This window comes from Bos mutus, chromosome 5, assembly GCF_027580195.1.
Source record: "Bos mutus isolate GX-2022 chromosome 5, NWIPB_WYAK_1.1, whole genome shotgun sequence".
Classification (NCBI taxonomy): Eukaryota; Metazoa; Chordata; class Mammalia; order Artiodactyla; family Bovidae; genus Bos; species Bos mutus.
The window spans coordinates 25,007,172-25,028,442 of NC_091621.1; the positions used below are offsets into that span (position 1 = coordinate 25,007,172).

General features: G+C 42.5%; 1 protein-coding gene across 1 annotated transcript in view; it reads right to left on the bottom strand.

Moving 5' to 3' along the window:
* The window catches only part of GRIP1 (glutamate receptor interacting protein 1), a 752,861-nt gene that overhangs the window by 24,505 nt on the left and 707,085 nt on the right, over positions 1–21,271 (bottom strand). The window contains exons 20-23 of the mRNA XM_070370106.1: positions 6,697–6,853; positions 5,030–5,144; positions 4,872–4,916; positions 221–454 (exon numbers count right to left, since the gene is read on the bottom strand). Coding sequence (XP_070226207.1) covers positions 221–454; positions 4,872–4,916; positions 5,030–5,144; positions 6,697–6,853 — 551 coding nt within the window. The remainder of the gene's footprint in view (positions 1–220; positions 455–4,871; positions 4,917–5,029; positions 5,145–6,696; positions 6,854–21,271) is intronic.

Here is a 21,271-nt window from a genome sequence, read left to right on the forward strand (position 1 = left end):
TCACTACTTGAAAGCCAATGTTCTCTGTTTTATGAGATCACCTCTCAAAGATCATGTTTTGAGAACCATCGGTCTCTGATGATCTGCCCTTAAGCTCTGGCTTTTTTCCTCGGCTGAGCCCACAGTGGAGTGTCATGATCATGCTCAAATCAGGGCACTCATGCTGAGCAAAATGGCTATGAAACATGACCCCCAAGGGAAGAGAAGAGAGTTTCCTGACCTTGTGCAGCTCCACAGGAGTTGGGGACATGATCTCCTTTATTTCCTGCTTCATTTTTCTCAGGGTGACAGATTTTCTGCCCACATCTGAGGGCAGAGTGTTGCTGCGAGTGGTCTGGCTATAGTGTGGCCGGGAGCTGCTCCGTTCCTGGAAGCTGGCCTGTCGCCCCAGCTGACTGCGAGATGAAGGGGCCTCGTGATTCAAACTCATCGTGCTCCCCGACATGATTGTTGCCTGCGGCAGTGACAATTTTCAGAAACAATTAAGCCATCGAGTAAGAGGAAGGTTTGGCTGCTCAACATGAAGCACATTTCTCCTTCTGCTCAGTCAAAATACAGTCTCTTCAGGGCATAGCCAAAGGCTGGAGAATGGAGGTACTGACTGCACCATGAAAGTCTGGGAAAATGCTTCGCAAGTGACATTTATAATGCACATAACAAATCCAATTTAAGTACTTAAGCCATTGAGTTTATTTAAGCAAATACCACCCCTGGCAGTTTGGAGGCACACTGAAGAGCTCTAACATCTGCTTACTGCAAACTACATTTTTAAGCGGAAACTTTCCACTGAATAGGGCTCTAAAGATGGGACTTATCAGGCAACCTTCAATGTATCTTACAGAAATGAACTAAGAACTTCTTACTGGAGATCAGGCAGCCCCTATTGGCAATGGCACCTCCAGCCCCACCCATAGGTAACAACAAGCTGAAATGAGGCTACTGATACAAAAGTGAGGGCTCCTACTCAATGTTGCCTGCCTAGCTTTGGTGTACTGTCTTCTCTTTGGCCACATGGCCACCCCAAGAAGTCAGTAGATGAGTTAGGTCTCCACATTACTTGGTGTAGGTCATTGTTTCTTAGAAACGACCCATGTGTAAGATCCTCAAAGAGATGTGCTACTGGAATCAACCCTTTGCTCAAAAGCAAAGGGACTTGAATTTTACCAGTGAATTGAAAAGTGTTCAGTTTCAAATATATTGTCCTGTATAATACACAACAAATGGCAAGATTAGCTCTCAAAAATGACTGAGTCTCAGAAGTGGAACAAAAAAAAAGCATTTGAAACCAATATCATGTTGGGAATGTTCATTTCTCATGGTTGGATGCTAAAATTCTGCAAATATGCCTGTAGCCAGCTCTGTATTCTTCCATATAACAGTTACATAATGGTATACCAGCATCAGCGAATCTGCCCGAAAAAAATTCCGCATGCCATATGACTGGCTACAACATGATCTAGTGGTTTATATTGATACTGATGCTAAAGGTAACAGAAGTGTAATGTGAGTCCTTTGAATGTATGCACACATTTAACAACTTTATGAGTTAAGTGCTGTTATTCCTCCTAATTTATAGGAGAGGAATCTAAGGCACAAAGAGACTGACCTACCCAAGGTCCCATAGGTAGTAAATGAGCCAAGCACACCATCTAAAATTACTGCTCAGGAGGGAACACTGCAAAGTGAGTACAGTTTTATTTGTTACCTCACTAGGATTTTATAATTCCAAGCTTCACCTGGTGTTCAGCTATATACGTGCCACTAACAAGATTTCTAAATGACAGCCAAGTATTGGCACACAGGTATGTAGAAAAGAAACAAAATAAGTGAACTTACCAATATCTTGACTACATCAGTTATCTTAATGATAATTTTGAAAAAAAGAAGAGTGTTAGTATGTGCTAAGTACCATATATGTGTGTGTATATGTAGAATACCATTAAATACTTACAATAACTCTATATGATAAAGTATTATACTTATTATACCTCCTCATTTCACTTAGGAAGGGGATGCCTGGATCAATGAAGCAACTTGCCCAAGAGTCTGGGATTGCAACCCTAGCAATGTCTCCAAAACCTTTATTCTTGCCTACTAGGCTATATTGATTCTCAGTCGAGTATGAAGTTGAAACATTTAAAATTGGCTTTTTTAGTAAATTAAAAAAACCTTATTATTTATCCAGTGTGAATTATCCATATCATGGTTTATTTCAGATAAATTTCCTTTAATTGAAACCTTTTTATTACTAGCTTGTTGGTAACATGGGACACCCTTTTATTTTATGGTACTTAACTCACATATATCATTCCTTGTTTAATGTGCTGTTCCTGAAACCATTAGACGATTATTTTCTTGCTGTGGTGAGCATCCACCTATTGTTTTTACCTACTTAGACTAGTTATTTGCTTTGTTAACATTTATTTTTCATACTCATTTTTCATTAGACTGGCAGGAAGCACATTGGAAATCAAATGATCACTACAGCGGGAGACAACTGTTCTACTTTGATAAGCCTTAGCCATAACAGAAGTTATAATCTGATCTAGAAATGGTTCTGATGGAAGCAATGACATAGTATCAAAAGGTCTTCAGATCACATTTTCAAAGGATGAATTGATGGCTTTGTTTAAAGTGAATATCAACTGAATTAGTGACATCCCTGCAGGAATATTAAAATTAAAACACAAATATAAAACTAAAAAGAAAGTAATTATTTAAAGTTTCTTAAGACTTGTTTTTGCTTCACGAGTATGTACCACCGATTTTCATTTTGCACAATTTGTAATTTATACATTTTCAAAATCATCAGTGAGATAACCGATGTGCATACAGCTTAGAAGGAGTATGTCCAAAAGTTCCCTATTTGACATTTAGTTAAACATTCTTCTTATGTTATACTAAGGAAAAAATAGTTAAGACAGTATTCATTACTCAAAGAAGTAGCAAAAAAATAATTTCTATTGAGCATTCATTAAGTGCCATGTTCTGTGTTGTGTCATATAAGCATTAGTCATTATAATCCCTGTATTTTAAAGAAGAAATAACTGATAAAAGAGATTAAGTAACTTGTCTAAAATCTTAGTTTGAATTTCTCTCTCTTGTTAAAACTGTACGTTTTTCAGCCCTAAAGCTGAACCTAAATTATTGCTAGCAATGGGGAAAATGACTAGTATAATTTTCATTTTCATTTCAATTGTAATCATTTTTTATCTTAGCTAATCTTCTACATTTGTTACATTTATAGTGTGCTTTAACTTTTAATGCTAGATATAAATTTCATATGCAGGAACCTAGCTCCAATAATATTTTTGGCATAGTAGCACTTGAAATCAAGGGATCAGAGTTCATTCAAACTAATAAGTGAATATTCCTTGTGCTAAAAGTGTGAATAAGACTCTAATTTATGGATTTGTCAATCATTCTTTCTAGTTGAAAATTTTATTTCTTTTTGACTATTAAATTCAACCCATTCTTTTTTTTTCCTGGATATATAATTTCAAGGGCCACACCTGCCTGAAGTGATGTTAGAAAAAATCTATTGGCTGTTGCAACATAAATTCTATACTGAAGGATGTTGTTTTCATCAGGTAACTCAATTTCTGGGTGAAAACACAACCTGACTGTATTACTTTTTACATCATCTTCACTTTGTTAATACCTAATGTAGAAGAAGCTATGAGAAGAAAAATGGGTTCTTCAAATGAGATTTCAAAATGAAAAATGCAAAAGGCATATAAGCCAAAACATGCTTTTAAAAGCCGTACTATGTTAAAAAAAATGTGAACTGAGATCTTTATTCAATTTGGTACAATGCTGATCATTCTCCATACAGGAAGTGGTAAAAGTTTAAATAAGCTACCTGATACTTAAGCATTCTATATTTTTTGAAAGTTGCATGAAAACGAATCAGTTGCTAACATCTTAATTTATTTACATTTTGTAGGAGTATCCATCTCCAGGTCCTTTAACTGTGCTCTGAAGTTGAAATTCATGCCAGGTAATACCATGATGTTTACAAATTCAAACTAATATTTTTCTTTATAATTCTCTTTGCAGATTCACAAACATTGGAGTCACATAAAATATCCACACATGCAACTGAGAAGCAAAATAATATAAAGATGAGTCATCATTTTAGAACTGCAAGAGTTCCGCCCAGTTAGGCCATTCACATTCCTTATGGTGACTTGGGGACCTCATACGACATCAAAATAAAAACGAGACTTTTGCCACTGTCTTTTTTACAGCTCAGAAAATTTAAAAGAACATAAAAGGAAACAGTCCAGGACTTCCCAGACCAAAGTGTGAACACTGTCAGCAAATTTACGGCTTTGATTAAAGAACTCCCCAGGAGTTCTGCTATTATACTCCATCTCTCTGCAAGTCCTTGAATTCACACTAAGTTAGCACAGAAGCAGGATTTGCAATTAACAGCAATGTACTCTGTAATATTTTGGCTGCTGATCAAACAGACTGGCCTTTTTTCTACCAGCCGCATTGTCATCTACTTTAAGGGCAAAATGAAGTAAAATCAAATTTCCTCTTATGTTCCTCTTCACGATCAAATTAACGTCTCTACCAGGTACAAATGAAAACATGCCAAAGAAACCTTTCTAAAGCAAATCAGAGAATGAGAGACGCCACTGCTGAGACTGAGCTCGCCTGAGCGATCCGGTGGCAAACAGGGGCAGTCAGGGTTAGCAAGGAGCGATGGCAGAGAAGCCACAGGTCAGTAAGCTCAGGGTGGGGGCAGAAAGGGGAAAGAAATACTTTTAACTGCATTGGATAAAATCAAATCACTGTCCGAAAGGCAAGGGGGCAGGGAAGGCAGCTTCACAAGCAAAAATATAAACAGAAAGGGTAGCTACCAAGAGATTCATGTTTCTCAAAGACACACGCCTGTCAGCTTTCTCCTGTGGAAAGGGGTTAAAGCTTTTAAATGAACTGGTGTGACCAATGCCAACTCAAAAGGACCAAAAAAAATGAATGTAGAAACAATGAGAGTAAGTGGCAGGACCGAGGCTACCTCGAGTTCTCTCAGAATCCCGGACTGTCCACAGGTTTCCAGATCCTCCAGCGCTTGGGACCAGAAGTTCTCCTCTTGCTCGGCCTCGGTACTGTCGGGAGCCCCTGTGAAACTGCTGTCCAAAAGCACAGTCTTGGTTAAGACCTTGCCAGATATATATGTATATATCCATTTATATACATGTGTGTGTGTGTGTTCAGTCACTCAGTCATATCCAACTCTTTGCAATCCTATGGACTGTAGCCCTCCTTGTCCATGGGATTCTCCAGCCAAGAATACTGGAGTGGGTTGCCATTTTCTTTTCTAGGGGATCTTCCCAACCACAGGAATTGAACCTGAATCTCCTGCGGGCAGATTCTTTGCACCATTTGGGAAGCCCAAATACATACGTGTGTGTGTGTGTGTGTTTGTGTGTGCGCACATGTGTGTCATGCTGTGCTAAACTGCTTCAGTTGTGTCCAATTCTTTGTGACCCTATGGGCTGTAGACTGCCAGGCTCCTCTGTCCATGGGATTCTCTAGGCACAAATACCAGAGTGGGTGGCCATGCCCTCCCCCAGGCGATCTTCCTGACCCAGGGATTGAACCCTCATCTCTTATGTCTTCTGCATTGGCAGGTGGGTTCTTTACCACTAGCACCACCTGGGAAGCCTATATATATACACATGTATTTGGATCCAGAATCTCCCTCCCCTTCATCTCACACACAAAATAGAGATTCATCTTGGATCTGGCTTTCTTTCAGTTGTGGCCTCCAAGTCAGGCCAGTTCTAACAGAAAGACACTGTAGGGCATTAAAAATGTCTCAAAGACTGGAAAGACCATGGTCTTACTAACTGAGTTCACGGATATTGCTGAGTGAGTTGCGTCAACATGGCACTGGTGGGGATATCTTTCAGCTACCCTATCTGAAGGGAAGAAGAAATCAAACTGTTCCTTGAGAGAGAAAAACGTTTTCCCCGTACATCAGTATAGATCAGTTAAATGCTATCAGATTTATGAGTTTCCTTAAAATCTTTTGGTAAGGAACACACTGCTAAAATAGAGTCTCAGTTAAAAATATCAAATCCTCAGTTAAAAAAAATTTTTTTTTCATGTAATTTTATGTGAAGCTGGGCTTCTGTGGTGGCTCAGATGGTAAAGAATCCACGTGCAATGCCTGAGATCTGGGTTTGATCCCTCAGTCGGGAAGATCCCCTGGAGAAGGAAATGGCAACCCACTCTAGTATTCTTGCCTGGAGAATCCCATGGACAGAAGAGCCTGGCAGGCTACAGTCCATGGGGTCGCAAAGAGTCGGATACAACTGAGCGACTAACACACACACACACACACACACACACACACACACACACACACAGTGTGAAACCACCTTCTAAGTGAAAGGAGAGGGAACCAGTCACAGAGTGAGGGCATGGTTTATAGAAGGAGATTTTCCTCATGTACTACTGTTGTTCTCATTTGGGGAAACGTGTGTGTGGTAGAGCCCAGATTCCTGCTGGGCAGGCTCAAGTCTTTGAATCAGCCATGGGGCCAGCATGGACAGTGACAGTGGCTTCATGAACCCTTCCAACATGAGCAGGAGGTGCCACAGGAAGTACAGAAGTCCACATCTAGCCCAAATGACCCGGAAGCAGTTGGGACAGGGCAGCACTTGGTGAAAACCTTACCCACTGACGGTGGACCGGTCCCACTCTTCATTACTTAGTCCCACATCTGGGTAAGTCTGGCTTCGAGGCTTAGTGACTGGGGACAAACTGCCTCTTGGTTTGGGACTTCTCCAGTCATAGGTGTTGAAGTTGTAGCCTGAGGCCTGAAAGCCAGTGCCTGCAACGAAAACAAGGCATTCATTATCTAGTAACTTGTCTTTTTTCTGTAGTTTCCATTTGTTTATTCAAGGGGTCTGACTTTAACTGAATTTGGGATCATTAAGGCCATCAAGACAACACTTAATTCTTACATTAAAGACACACTCATGTCTAATCCCAATTGATTATATACAGGGCTCCTGCCCTCCCCTGTCCAGCTGAGAAATCTGTTAGGAGGGGGGATATATCAAAACCTGTACCCAGCCCTTTCTAGAGCAAGCTCCAGGAGGTCAGAACCCTGACTTGCCTGCCCAGATACCCTGTGTCCACCTGCAGGGTGCAAGAGGGCTTCTTACCCAAGTCTGTCTTTCTGGGAGTGGAATCTGCCACCAGAGGTGGGTTCTAGGTCCAAGGAGTCACCAAGGGGTGCTGGTTGCAGGGTGTGGACCGAGCACAGAAAAACTGGCTGGGGCCCACAGATGTTAGGCATGGGGCTGAGGATTACTTCATCTGCACTATTAGTAGAGGGGTAGATTAACTACAGCAACAGCAATGATACTAAACCCAGAGCAGGTGTTAACTATGCACCCAGAGCTTCATTAAGTCCTTTACTTGGGGCTTCCCTGGTGGCTCAGTGGTAAAGAATCCGCCTGCCAATGCAGGAGACATGGGTTCGATCCCCGATCTGGGAAGATCCCACATGTCATGGCGCAACTGATCTCATGCGCAGTAACTATTGCGCTTTGCCCTAGAGCCCGTGCTCTGCAATAAGAGAAGCTACCACAATGAGAAGCCTGTGCACTGCAGCTGGAGTGTAGCCCCTATTTTGCCATAACTAGAGAAAAGCCTGCGCAGCAATGAAAACCCAGCACAGCCAAAAATAAATAAATAAATAAAATGATTAAAAGTCCTTCATTTGTATCACCTTATTGATTCTGCATAATTATCTTTGAAGGTAGGTATTTGTTATTTTCATTTGAGGACCTAGTTGGTACTTGCAAACCTTCCCGGGGGTTCCAGTCCTAATTTTAGGAGAATCAGATCCTCCCATTCCACAGGCAGGTCTTCCTAAAACGACCTCACTGAGAAAGCTCTGGGGGGAGAGGGGGATGTCTAAGATCAGTCAAGCCTCCCTTCTTACTTCCCAATTCACAATTGTTTTCCTGCCCCTTTACAAATGAGAGGCATATTTCTCATCCATATCAAATCTTTGAACGAGCTTGACCGTGGGATATAAAAGCTCCCAGCCATCAGTCGAGAGATAGATAATTAGGGAAAGGCTTGGTCCTGAGGGAAGGTCTTGGAGCGGAGCCTTATTTCAACCAGGCACCAACTCAGTGCAAAGCTTTTAACCCCTCTCATCCATCTATCTCCCTGCGTCTCAGAATTAGAATTCAGGACAGTTGTCAGGGTAAGGAGGTGCACATTCTGATGTTTATTTGACCTGCAAAACAAAGACTGACTTCCTTTCTGAAGGGACTTAAGTCTGATTAGCTTGATGAGAAAGTGAGGAATGGTTTTGACAATCAGGTTATATAATAGACAATTTCCTACAAATATGAGCTAAATCTGTGGCTTCATATTTTGACAAGAATATATTTAAAGCATATTTACCACAGGCTAGAAATCACGTTTTTTTTGTATGTATTATAATTTGGGGAGGGAAAAGTTAGGATGACAACCTTTAAGTGTGAGGTAGGGTCTGCTGTAACCACCGTATGTGACTTCTGCTTACGTGTGTGTGTGCTCTGTGTTCAGTCGCTAAGTCATGTCTGACTTTTTGTGACCCCATGGACTGTAGCCTGCCAGGCTCCTCTGTCCATGGGATTTTCCAGAAAAGAATCCTGGAGTGGGTTGCCGTTTCCTCCTCCAGGGGATCTTCCTGACCCAGGGATTGAACTTGCGTCTCCTGTGTTTCCTGCACTGGCAGGTGGATTCTTTACCACTGAGCCACCTGGGAAGCCCACATGTGTGTACCGGGTTGCAATATAACACTTATTTCTTACTGTGCTTAAAACACATCATCTAGCAAACAGGCCTAGAGCCACAAGTTCACGTTCATTTAAATGACCCAACAACATGAGATGACTATCTGCGTGCCATTCCTTTGCTTTGTCTCCCCCCTTCACTTTCCCTCTACTGGTTTAGTACCATAATGCCATCCTTACTATTAGTTAGAGCCCAGAGAAAGCGGGATGTCCAAGGATAATGCTGTTTGATCAAGAGGATTTAACCTCAACCATACAGGAAAGCCCACAGCCGCATCATGGAAATACCCGATGCATCTCCTGTTTTAGGAAACTAAGCATCAGAAGTCCTCAGCGCAGAGGCAATATTTACAGTTCCATATCTCATTTTATTTCCTGGGTAACTGCAAGTGTGGCTAGACATTTGGGGAGAAGTTTTGCATGATGAATGTTCAGTTTTCTGTCCAAAGTGTTGAATTACGGGAACCCTTGAGTCTCTTCTTAAAGGGGAGTGATGGGGCAACACTACATTTCACCTGCTCCCTCTGCCAGGCTATCCATCTTCTGAAGCAAATAAGTGAAAGAAAGAAAGTGAAGTCGCTCAGTCGTGTCCGACTCTTTGCGACCCTGTGGACTGTAGCCTACCAGGCTCCTCTGTCCATGGGATTCTCCAGGCAAGAATACTGGAGTGGGTTGCCACTTCCTTCTCCAGGGGATCTTCCCAACCCAGGGATGGAACCCGGGTCTCCTGCATTGGAGGCAGACACTTTAACCTCTGAGCCACCAGGGAAGCAAATAAACTGATGCCCAAATATGTGACATCTCTTAAAAAGTTAGGGGAAGTAAGTCCACACCTCACTTCCCCTAAAGGCTTTAAATTTGCTAAGAGCAAAATGCTAAATGGTGATGTCCTCCCAGGGGCATCCTTTTCTGACAGGCATTAACCCGTATGACGATTCAGTTCCCAAGGGAAATTCCAACATGTTTTAAACTGAGCAGATTAACTTTATGATTTTTCTTCCAATTGATGTTAAGTAGTTCTTGGTGATTTGAGCAAGATTGTAAGGATGGGCTTGAGCAGATATGAAGCATCATTACTAGGAAAATGCCCCTCCCTACAAAAAGGCATGTCTGTTGTCTTTGGACAAGTCTTCTTTGATTATCTAAAGGATTATCATGTTACAACAAAGCAGGGCATGAAAAGGGGATATACAATTCAAATATTTGGGGCTTAGGTATAAACTTAGAAGACCTGGTCTTGTCCATGCTATGCTAGCACAGAGAATGAAGTAAGAAAAACCCAGGTTTAAATCCCAGCTTTTCCACTTGCTTGCTCTGCAGTCTTGGCCAATTTGCCTCCATTTAAAACATGGATAGTGACACATGCTTCACCAGGTTGATATGAAAAATGAGGAGAATAATACACATAAACACTCATGGACATGCCTGGAACACAATGATGTTTTAATGAAACCTCATTTAATGCCCATTACTTTTATTATTTACTAAGCAACTCAATTTGTCAAGATCTCAGTCTCATTATAAAACAGGGAAAGAAGGAAATCAGCATTTCTGACTTAGTAAATGTTCCAGGGGCTTCCCAGGTATCTCTAGGGGTAAAGAACTCGCCTGCTAATGCAGGAGACATAAGAGACGTGGGTTTGATCCCTGGGTCAGGAAGATGCCCTGGAGGTGGACATGGCAACCCACTCCAGTATTCTTGCCTGGAGAATCCCATGGACAGGGGAGCTTGGCGGGCTACAGTCCATGGGGTTGCAAAGAGTTGGACACGACTGGAGTGACTTAGCCAGCATGCATGCACCAGCACCTCTAAGGCTTTCAGCAGGAGGAGCTGAAATGCAAAGATAATAAAACCAGGTTCTTGTCTTCAAAAAAAATGCACAGTTTAGTATAGCTTTGGGAGAAAGAGGAAGAGAAACAGGCAGAGATAGGAAGTGAGAGTTCTATATGCATGTGAGAATTGTTACCCTTTCCATCTGAACACACTGATAGAAAAGAATAGAGATCTGTCTGGGGATCAGAAAGCAGGTCATGAAGGGTGCCAATGGAACGGCAACATAGGAGCTGGGACTTAGGCTAAGTGCGCATTCACCAGTGGAAGCACAGGGGAAGCTGAGCAGGAGAAGCGGAGCAGGAGGACTGAAGAGGTGCCCTCACGGTAGACCTTGCCGCCTAGGCTTATGGTCCGCCAGAGGGTGCCTGCTTCACTCTCAAGGCGTGAGAGTAGTCCAGGGATCTTCTGGTCCCTCTAACCATCTGTACTTATTCCTCCCCAGAGGATGAGCATCGATTTACCCAATTGGTCCAGCTCTGGAAAAGAGCCCTGGGAATGTAACCCTGGGCCCTTTCCGGCTCTCCTCGGACTCATTCTCTCCCACTGCTGTAGCACCATGAGGTAAGCCAACCTGAGTTCCACTCCCAAGGCTCATTGAGCTCAAAGGCGGCAGGAGGCCGAGACTGCAGCTATGGCTGTGGCAGACTACTAGTTGCCTATCAAACATCCACTCTTCTTTTCATCTTTTTACCAGTTTTGAGGGTGCATATTTTGAGGGTGCTCAGGGAAAGACTTATTTCCTAGCCTCTCTTAAAGTTAAGTGTAATTTAACTATGTAAAAAGTTCTGGCCAATGACATGTAAATAAAACTTCTGGAAGGACTCCTTACAACCCTCTTTTCTGCTGCCCGGAATGTAGATGGAATGTAGAAGAAACAGCTGCAGCCCCAACAACTATCTTGGGCCATGGAGTGAACCTAAGGATGGAAACCAAGTGCTAGGCATATTAAAGAAGAAATACTTAAGAGCATGGGTCCTTCATGACACTGTGGAGTTATATACTAGCTCTGAAATGCCTATTTCTTTATGATTTAAGTCACTCTGATATCAGGGTTTTTAGTTCTATTCAACTAAGTCAAATCCAACTGACAAGCTGGGGTTACAGTTTGCTTCGTATATCTGAAAAGTGAAAGTGTTAGTCAATCAGTTGTGTCCAACTCTTTGTGACCCCTCTTGTCCATGGGATTTCCCAGGCAAGAATATAGGAGTGGGTCATCATTCCTGTCTCAAGGGGATCTTCCCGACCAAGGGATTGAACCCGGGTCTCCTGCATTGCAAGCAGATTCTTTACTGTCTGAGTCACCAGGGAAGCCTTCATAGATCTGATTTCCCCCTTATTAAAGTCCCAACATCAGACCTGGGGTGGGGTAGAGAAATAAGAATCCTGAGTCTGGCTGTACATTCAATTCAGCTTTTCTAAAAACTCCCAAGTCTGCCAAAAAATAAAAAGTAAAAAGTTGATATTTTAATCCACTGCTGACTCCAGTTTCTATTTCCCAACAGATTTAGAACTGATTAAGGCAGGGATTGTTTAACATTGAAACATCTAGTGCTGTCAAGTACTAAAAACCAAAGCTTGCTTAGAGAAGAGTGAAAAATTCAAGATGCAGAGTACAAGATACTGCAAGGGACTATCAGGAGATGAAATCCATAAAACAGTTGGGGACTAGAATGAAAATAACTCGGTGTTTTAAACTAAGGATTTTTGGCATCATCTAAAACAGGGAATCATCAAAAGAGGTTTTTTGTTTTGTTTTGTTTTGTTTCTTTGCTTTTAGAGAGTGGCATTGTTTGAGAAGTGGCTGTGCAGGCGCAGGAGGGCTGAGAGGAGATACTCCACGTTCAAGGTCAGGAGGGGTGGCGGTGAGGAGATACCCCTCGTCCAAGGTAAGGAGCAGAGGCTGCGCTTTGCTGGAGCAGCTGTGAAGAGATACCCCACGTCCAAGGTAAGAGAATCCCAAGTAAGATGGTAGGTGTTGCGAGAGGGCATCAGAGGGCAGACACACTGAAACCATAATCACAGAAAACTAGTCAATCTAATCACATGGACCACAGCCTTGTCTAACTCAACGAAACTAAGCCATGCCGTGTGGGGCCACCCAAGATGGGCAGGTCATGGTGGAGAGGTCTGACAGAATGTGGTCCACTGGAGAAGGGAATGGCAAACCACTTCAGTATTCTTGCCTGGAGAACCCCATGAACAGTATGAAAAGGCAAAATGATAGGATACTGAAAGAGGAACTCCACAGGTCAGTAGGTGCCCAATATGCTACTGGAGATCAGTGGAGAAATAACTCCAGAAAGAATTAAGGGATGGAGCCAAAGCAAAAACAATACCCAGCTGTGGATGTGACTGGTGATAGAAACAAGGTCCGATGCTGTAAAGAGCAATATTGCATAGGAACCTGGAATGTTATGTTCATAAATCAAGGCAAATTGGAAGTGGTCAGACAGGAGATGGCAAGAGTGAACGTTGACATTCTAGGAATCAGTGAACTAAATGGACTGGAATGGGTGAATTTAACTCAGATGACCATTATAGCTACCACTGTGGGCAGGAATCCCTTAGAAGAAATGGAGTAGCCATCATGGTCAACAAAAGAGTCCGAAATGCAGTACTTGGATGCAATCTCAAAAATGACAGAATGATCTCTGTTCGTTTCCAAGGCAAACCATTCAATATCACAGTAATGCAAGTCTATGCCCCAACCAGTAATGCTGAAGAAGCTGAAGTTGAACGGTTCTATGAAGACCTAACAAGACCTTTTAGAACTACCACCCAAAAAAGATGTCCTTTTCATTATAGGGGACTGGAATGCAAAAGTAGGATGTCAAGAAACACCTGGAGTAACAGGCAAATTTGGCCTTGGAATATGCAATGAAGCAGGGCAAAGGCTAATAGAGTTTTGCCAAGAGAACGCTCTGGTCATAGCAAACACCCTCTTCTAACAACACAAGAGAAGACTCTACACGTGGACATCACCAGACGGTCAACACCAAAATCAGATTGATTATATTCTTTGCAGCCAAAGGTGGGGAAGCTCTATACAGTCAGCAAAAACAACACCAGGAGCTGACTGTGGCTCAGATCATGAACTCCTTATTGCCAAATTCAGACTTAAATTGAAGAAAGTAGGGAAAATCACTAGACCATTCAGGTATGACCTAAATCAAATCTGTTATGATTATACAGTGTAAGTGGCAAATAGATTTAAGGGACTAGATCTGATAGACAGAGTGCCTGATGAACTATGGACAGAGGTTCATGACATCATACAGGAGACAGGGATCAAGACCATCCCCATGGAAAAGAAATGCAAAAAAGCAAAATGGCTGTCTGGGGAGGCCTTACAAATAGCTGTGAAAAGAAGAGAAGTGAAAAGCAATGGAGAAAAGGAAAGATATATCCATTTGAATGCAGAATTCCAAAGAATAGCAAGGAGAGATAAGAAAGCCTTCTTCAGCGGTCAATGCAAAGAAATAGAGGACAACAACAGAATGGGAAAGACTAGAGATCTCTTCAAGAAAATTAGAGATACCAAGGGAACATTTCACGCAAAGATGGGCTCGATAAAGGGCAGAAATGGTATGGACCTAACAGAAGCAGAAGATATTAAGAAGAGGTGGCAAGAATACACAGAAGAACTGTACAAAAAAGATCTTCACGACCCAGATAATCACAGTGGTGTGATCACTGACCTAGAGCCAGACATCCTGGAATGTGAAGGCAAGTGGGCCTTAGAAAGCATCACTACGAACAAAGCTAGTGGAGGGGATGGAATTCCAGTTGAGCTATTTCAAATCCTGAAAGATGATGCTGTGAAAGTGCTGCACTCAATATGCCAGCAAATTTGGAAAACTCAGCAGTGACCACAGGACTGGAAAAGGTCAGTTTTCATTCCAATTCCAAAGAAAGGCAATGCCAAAGACTGCTCAAACTACCGCACAATTATACTCATCTCACACGCTAGTAAAGTAATGCTCAAAATTCTCCAAGCCAGGCTTCAGCAATACATGAACCGTGAACTTCCAGATGTTCAAGCTGGTTTTAGAAAAGGCAGAGGAACCAGAGATCAAATTGCCAACATCCGCTGATGAAAAAAGCAAGAGAGTTCCAGAAAAACATCTATTTCTGCTTTATTGACTATGCCAAAGCCTTTGACTGTGTGGATCACAATAAAATATGGAAAATTCTGAAAGAGATGGGAATACCAGACCACCTGACCTGCCTCTTGAGAAACCTATATGCAGGTCAGGAAGCAACAGTTAGAACTGGACATGGAACAACAGACTGGTTCCAAATAGGAAAAGGAGTACGTCAAGGCTGTATATTGTCACCCTGCTTATTTAACTTATATGCAAAGTACATCATGAGAAATGCTGGGCTGGAAGAAGCACACGCTGGAATCAAGATTGCTGGGAGAAATCTCAATAACCTCAGATATGCAGATGACACCACCCTTATGGCAGAAAGTGAAGAGGAACTAAAAAGCCTCTTGATGAAAGTGAAAGAGGAGAGTGAAAAAGTTGGCTTAAAGCTCAACATTCAGAAAACGAAGATCATGGCATCTGGTCCCATCACTTCATGGGAAATAGATGGGGAAACAGTGGAAACAGTGTCAGACTTTTATTTTTGGGGGCTCCAAATCACAGTATATGGTGATTGCAGCCATGAAATTAAGACGCTTACTCCTTGGAAGGAAAGTTATGACCAACCTAGATAGCATATTGAAAAGCAGAGACATTACTTTGCCAACAAAGGTCCGTCTAGTCAAGGCTATGGTTTTTCCAGTGGTCACGTATGGATGTGAAAATTGGACTGTGAAGAAAGCTGAGTGCCGAAGAATTGATGATTTGAACTGTGGTGTTGGAGAAGACTCTTGAGAGTCCCTTGGACTGCAAGGAGATCCAACCAGTCCATTCTGAAGGAGATCAGCCCTGGGATTTCTTTGGAAGGAATAATGCTAAAGCTGAAACTCCAGTACTTTGGCCACCTCATGCGAAGAGTTGACTCATTGGAAAAGACTCTGATGCTGGGAGGGATTGGGGGCAAGAGGAGAAGGGGACGACAGAGGATGAGATGGCTGGATGGCATCACTGACTCGATGGATGTAAGTTTGAGTGAACTCTGGGAGTTGGTGATGGACAGGGAGACCTGGTTTGCTGCAATTCATGGGGTCGCAAAGAGTCGGACACAACTGAGCAACTGAACTAATTTAACTGATTGTTTTAGTTTCTCTAAAGCTCACTGATAGTAATACAGAATGGTAAGATGCTCAAAGTAAGATGATCGAGGAAATAACTGTTTCAAGCCTGATGAAGGCTTTATAACAAAGGCAATGGCGGTGAATGGAGAGATGAATGAAGCAGAGCAGCACCCTATGGTTCTTGGCACATCCCTCCCCGCCACCCCCATGTCCTCTGCCTGTCTTTTGTCTGTGGAAAACTGTAGTCAAAGAATAAGTTTAATCAGAGAAATGAGAACATGCAGAAACAAAGGAAAACAGTAAAAAGAGACCAAACAATAATAATGTAGTCATTAAGCATCAATCCTTTGGCCCTCATTCTTCTTTATGGTCCAACTCTCATATCCGTACATGATTACTGGATTTGAACTGTGGTGCTGGAGAGGACTCTTGAGAGTCTCTTGGACACCGAGGAGATCAAATTAGTCAATACTAAAGGAACTCTGATGCTGGGAGGGATTGGGGGCAGGAGGAGAAGGGGACGACAGAGGATGAGATGGCTGGATGGCATCACTGACTCGATGGATGTGAGTCTGAGTGAACTCCGGGAGTTGGTGATGGACAGGGAGGCCTGGCGTGCTGCGATTCATGGGGTCGCAAAGAGTCGGACACGACTGAGCGACTGATCTGATCTGAAAGGATATCAACCCTGAATATTCCTTGGAAGGACTGCTGCTGTAGTTGAAGCTCCAATACTTTGGCCACCTGACACAAAGCCAACTCACTGGAAAAGACCCTGATGCTGGGAAAGATTGAAGGCAAGACAAGAAGGGGACAGCAGAGGAGGAGATGGTTGGATGGCTGACTCAACAGACATGAGCTTGAGCAAACTCCAGGAGACAGTGAAGGATAGGAAAGCCTGGAATGTTGCAGTCCACAGGGTCACACAGAGTCAGATGTGACTAAGTGACTGAACAACAACATTAAGCATAGTCAAGGACCTTTAGTTCCTTCTCAAGGGCTATAGATAATAACCTGAGCCATGTCCTGTGAGCTGTCTTATAGATACTGACACCCCCATCAGATGGAAAAAGTTAACTACATGATGACCAGACTATACCCATGACAGAAGCTGCCACAATTCTGAGAATTGGCCTCAAAGAAATGGAAACAATCTGACCCTGGAACTGAAGACTAACTACCTAAAACAACCAAGATGACACTGGTCAGATGGCCGATGACCAATCTGAAGATGACAGTCAGAGCTGACTGTGCCGCTTCTGCATGTAGCACCCTCTCTCTGCCTAAAAGTTCTGATCCCAGTGGTTGTTAGTGGAGGGGAGTTGGCCTTTGGACAGATATCCAACCTCACCCCCTCCAGTTGCCAGCATCTGACATAAAGCAAACTTTCCTTTCCACCAACCTGGCCTGTTTATTGGCTTTGAAGTGGCAAGCAGCCGGACCCCACATTTTTGATAACAGTAAGAGATGTTAAGATAGTAGAAAGCAGGAAGATGCCCGGGTCCTGATAACACTGTGGGGCTACCTGTCTTCCCACACTGTTTCCAACAATGGGAGAAAAATAACCCACTATCTTGTTTAAACACTGTCCTTGTATTTTCTTTTCTATGTAAGTGAGTCTACTCCTTAACTGATGCAGGTAGATGATGACAGCATAATTTAAAATAGAGAATATCTCGGGGAAATCGGGTTTGGGTAAAGGCAGGCTGGTTACCATAGCTGAGAAGATGTTAATAGGCTCTGAGGAATATACCTTTACACTAGACACCAAACTTAAAAGCCATGACAAGAATAAAATAAATGAGGCAGCCCAGGTATCAGAAAAATCAATTGCCAGAAGTATAATTAGACTTTGTTTTTATTGAGTGATGATGTAAGCACATAAAATTAACAGGTATGATACTGCAAACTAGTTTTAAAATGCAAAATCGCTTAAAAATTGAAATATAGAAGTAATTAAGAACGTATTTCCTAAGTAATTATTCTTTTTATTTAGAACTGGAAACCGTTTTCATTTTTCTTTTTTTCCCCTCCTTTCCCTTTTGCCCTTCTTTCTTTCACATCCAGGTTTCAGTATCTGGTCTTATACTTTGTATCATAATACGAAGGATGTTATGGACTGAATTGTGTCCCCCCAACTCATAAGTTGATCCCCTCAGTTCAGTTCAGTTCAGTCACTCAGTCGTGTCCAACTCTTTGCGACCCCATGAATCACAGCACGCCAGGCCTCCCTGTCCATCACCAGCTCCTGGAGTTCACTCAGACTCACGTCCATCGAGTCAGTGATGCCATCCAGCCATCTCATCCTCTGTCGTCCCCTTCTCCTCCTGCCCCCAATCCCTCCCAGTATCAGAGTCTTCCAATGAGTCAACTCTTCGCATGAGGTGGCCGAAGTACTAGAGTTTCAGCTTCAGCATCATTCCCTCCAAAGAAATCCCAGGACGGATCTCCTTTAGAATGGACTGGTTGGATCTCCTTGCAGTCCAAGGGACTCTCAAGAGTCTTCTCCAACACCACAGTTCAAAAGCATCAATTCTTCGGCGCTCAGCTTTCTTCACAGTCCAACTCTCACATCCATACATGACCACTGGAAAAACCATAGCCTTGACTAGACAGACCTTGCTCTAATGGGACTTTATTTGGAAATTGGGCCTTTAAAGTGGTAAGTAAGGTTAAATGAGATCCTGAGGGTGGGACCATGGTCCCATGGGATGAGTGTCCTTATGAGAAGGACATGTGGACACACACAGGAATGCACATACACAGAGGAAAGGCCATGTGAGGACTCACTGAGAAGGTGGCCATCTGCAGACCAAGGACAGAGGGGCCCCAGGAGAGAGCAAACCTGCCAACACCTGATCAAGGACTTCTAGCCTCCCAGACAATAAAAAAATGAATTTCTGTTGCTTAAGCCACCAGTATGTGGTGCTTTGTTACAGCAGCCCAAGCAAACTAACACAAGGTATACAATTCAGCTTGGCAGCAGTCCCCAATCTTTTTGGAACCAAGGACCAGTTTCCTGGAAGACAGCTTTTCCATGGATGGGGTTGGGGGGGCAGGGATGCTTTCCTGATGATTCAAGCACATTATATTTAGTGTGCACTTTATTTCTATTATTATTATATTAGCTCCACCTCAGATCATTAGGCATTAGATCCTGGGGGTCAGGGACCCCTGATGGTTTAGCAGAAAGGCTCCACGCTTTCACTACAGAGGGCACGGGTTTGATCCTTGGTCAGGGAACCAAGATCTTGCATGCCTTGAGGTGTGGCCAAAAAAAAAAAAAATCAGTCTAGATTTTTTTTCATTAAGAGTTTAATTTTAGGTGTTTAATTTTAGTGTTTTAAGAGTTTAATTTTATTCACTTGCATGATGAAAAATAGGTCTTCACAAATGTAGGTACTTTTGAATGTTGATGGAATTTTGGTATAATAGTTTTTATTTTTAGTGCAACTACACCTCAGAGAAATTTGTAAAGTTTGGATACTCCAATATTACACAACTTTGTTTTTAATACCACAATACTGTGCAGATAAATATCTTCCATTTGCTATTAATTCACATTCCTATTAATTTAGAAAAGTGAACTAAGCAATGTTGGTTCTTATTCATAAAGTTTAAAATCAGAAAATAGTTTTGAGGATCAATCTTCAACTCTACAATTTTGTGATTGTAGCTCCTGCCATTAATTTGATTTTTGGAAGCCAATTTTAGCATAGGAGAGTGAGCCAGATAATTTCCTGCCAAATTTATTTCCTACAGCCCCAATTTTGTTAAAAATGAGAAAATCAAATCATACATTTGTGTAATTATTTGCAATTGCACTTGCCAAGAAATGTTCAAAGTGTTTAGATGGAACTGGAGTGAACTCTGGCTCACTCTCCAATGCTAGAAAGGCAGAGCAAAAATAGTTCTACCTTCTCTTAGAAATCACCTCAAAACAAAAATGGATGGCAAATAACAGAATGCAAACTCTATCTTCAGCAAACCTAGAATACTGAACCATAATGCATAGGGAAACTTAACTAAGTTCAGTGAAAGGCAAATGAGCGGTGGTGTTAGGAAGCCAAGAGGAGACATCTCTGACCAGAAACTTTTTTTTTTTTTTTGGCCACACTACACACAGCATGTGGGATCTTACTTCTCAGACCAGGGACTGAACCCACAGTCCCTGCAGTGGAAGCACGGAGTCCTGACCACTATGCTGCCAGGGAAGTCCCTGTCCAGAGATGTTGGAGAAGTCCAGTCCTCCAAAGCAGGGGCCCCGGCGTGAGGCAAAACAATGTTTTGTTTGGAACACTAGAATGGTTGCAATGACTGGTGGGCAGAAAGTGCCCTACAAGCCCATTTGGCACCAAGCCAGCAAGGTGGGCTGAGAGTACCTCCAGATGAGCCACAGACTGGAAGAGACAATCTCTTAGTGAGGCAGGGTGGCAGAAATTCTGTATTGTGGTTGGCCTGAAGGTGCTGCCCTCTGCTGGCAGAGAAAGAATGCACTCATCACAGGAACTGTGAACTGTGGGTAAATTTTGCACCCTTCCAATTCATGAAGAAGACCTTTATGCAGGAGACCTGGGTTCGATCCCTGGGTTGGGAAGATCCCCTGGAGAAGGGAAAGGCTACCCACTCCAGTATTACGGTCTGGAGAATTCCATGGACTGTACAGTCCATGGGCTTGCAAAGAGTCAGACACGAGTGAATGACTTTCACTTTCACTTTTCACTTTCAATTCATGAAGAAGTCGCTGCATTTAAAGATACGCAATAATTTAAAGGGAACTACTATAAGACGGTAAAGCGTCTGTCTATAATGCAGGAGACCCGGGTTTGATCCCTGGGTGGGGAATATCCGCTGGAGAAGGAAATGGCAATCCACTCCAGTACTATTGCCTGGAAAATTCCATGGACAGAGGAGCCTGGTAGGCTACAGTCCATGGGGTTGCCAAGAGTCGGACAGGACTGAGCGCGACTTCACTTACTTACTATAAGACATATACTAAGTTAATATTACAAAAAGAGAGAGGGAATAGAAAAACAAAGAAATAACAGATGAAGGATACTCATGAGAAAAAGGCTGTTATGGAGCAAATGATAAATATGACCAAATATTTTATCACAAAATTAAAAAAAATACATGTCTCTATAAAACAAGAGATGATAGACACGAGAGCTCAAGAAAAACTGGGCAAGGCAGGATCACTGAAGGAGATGAAACATGAGTTCATAGAGATAAGGAAACAAATGGAAAAGAAAGATGCCCCTGCTCTTTCCCCAATGGAGAAAATCCTGCTCAGTTTCCTGCTCTGTGCTACTCTTTGTACCATTTTGTGTTCCCTAACTACATTCAAGGAAAGTCGGACTGTCTGTACATGTTGGTGATTTTTTCTGACAAATCACCATCATCTTTGAT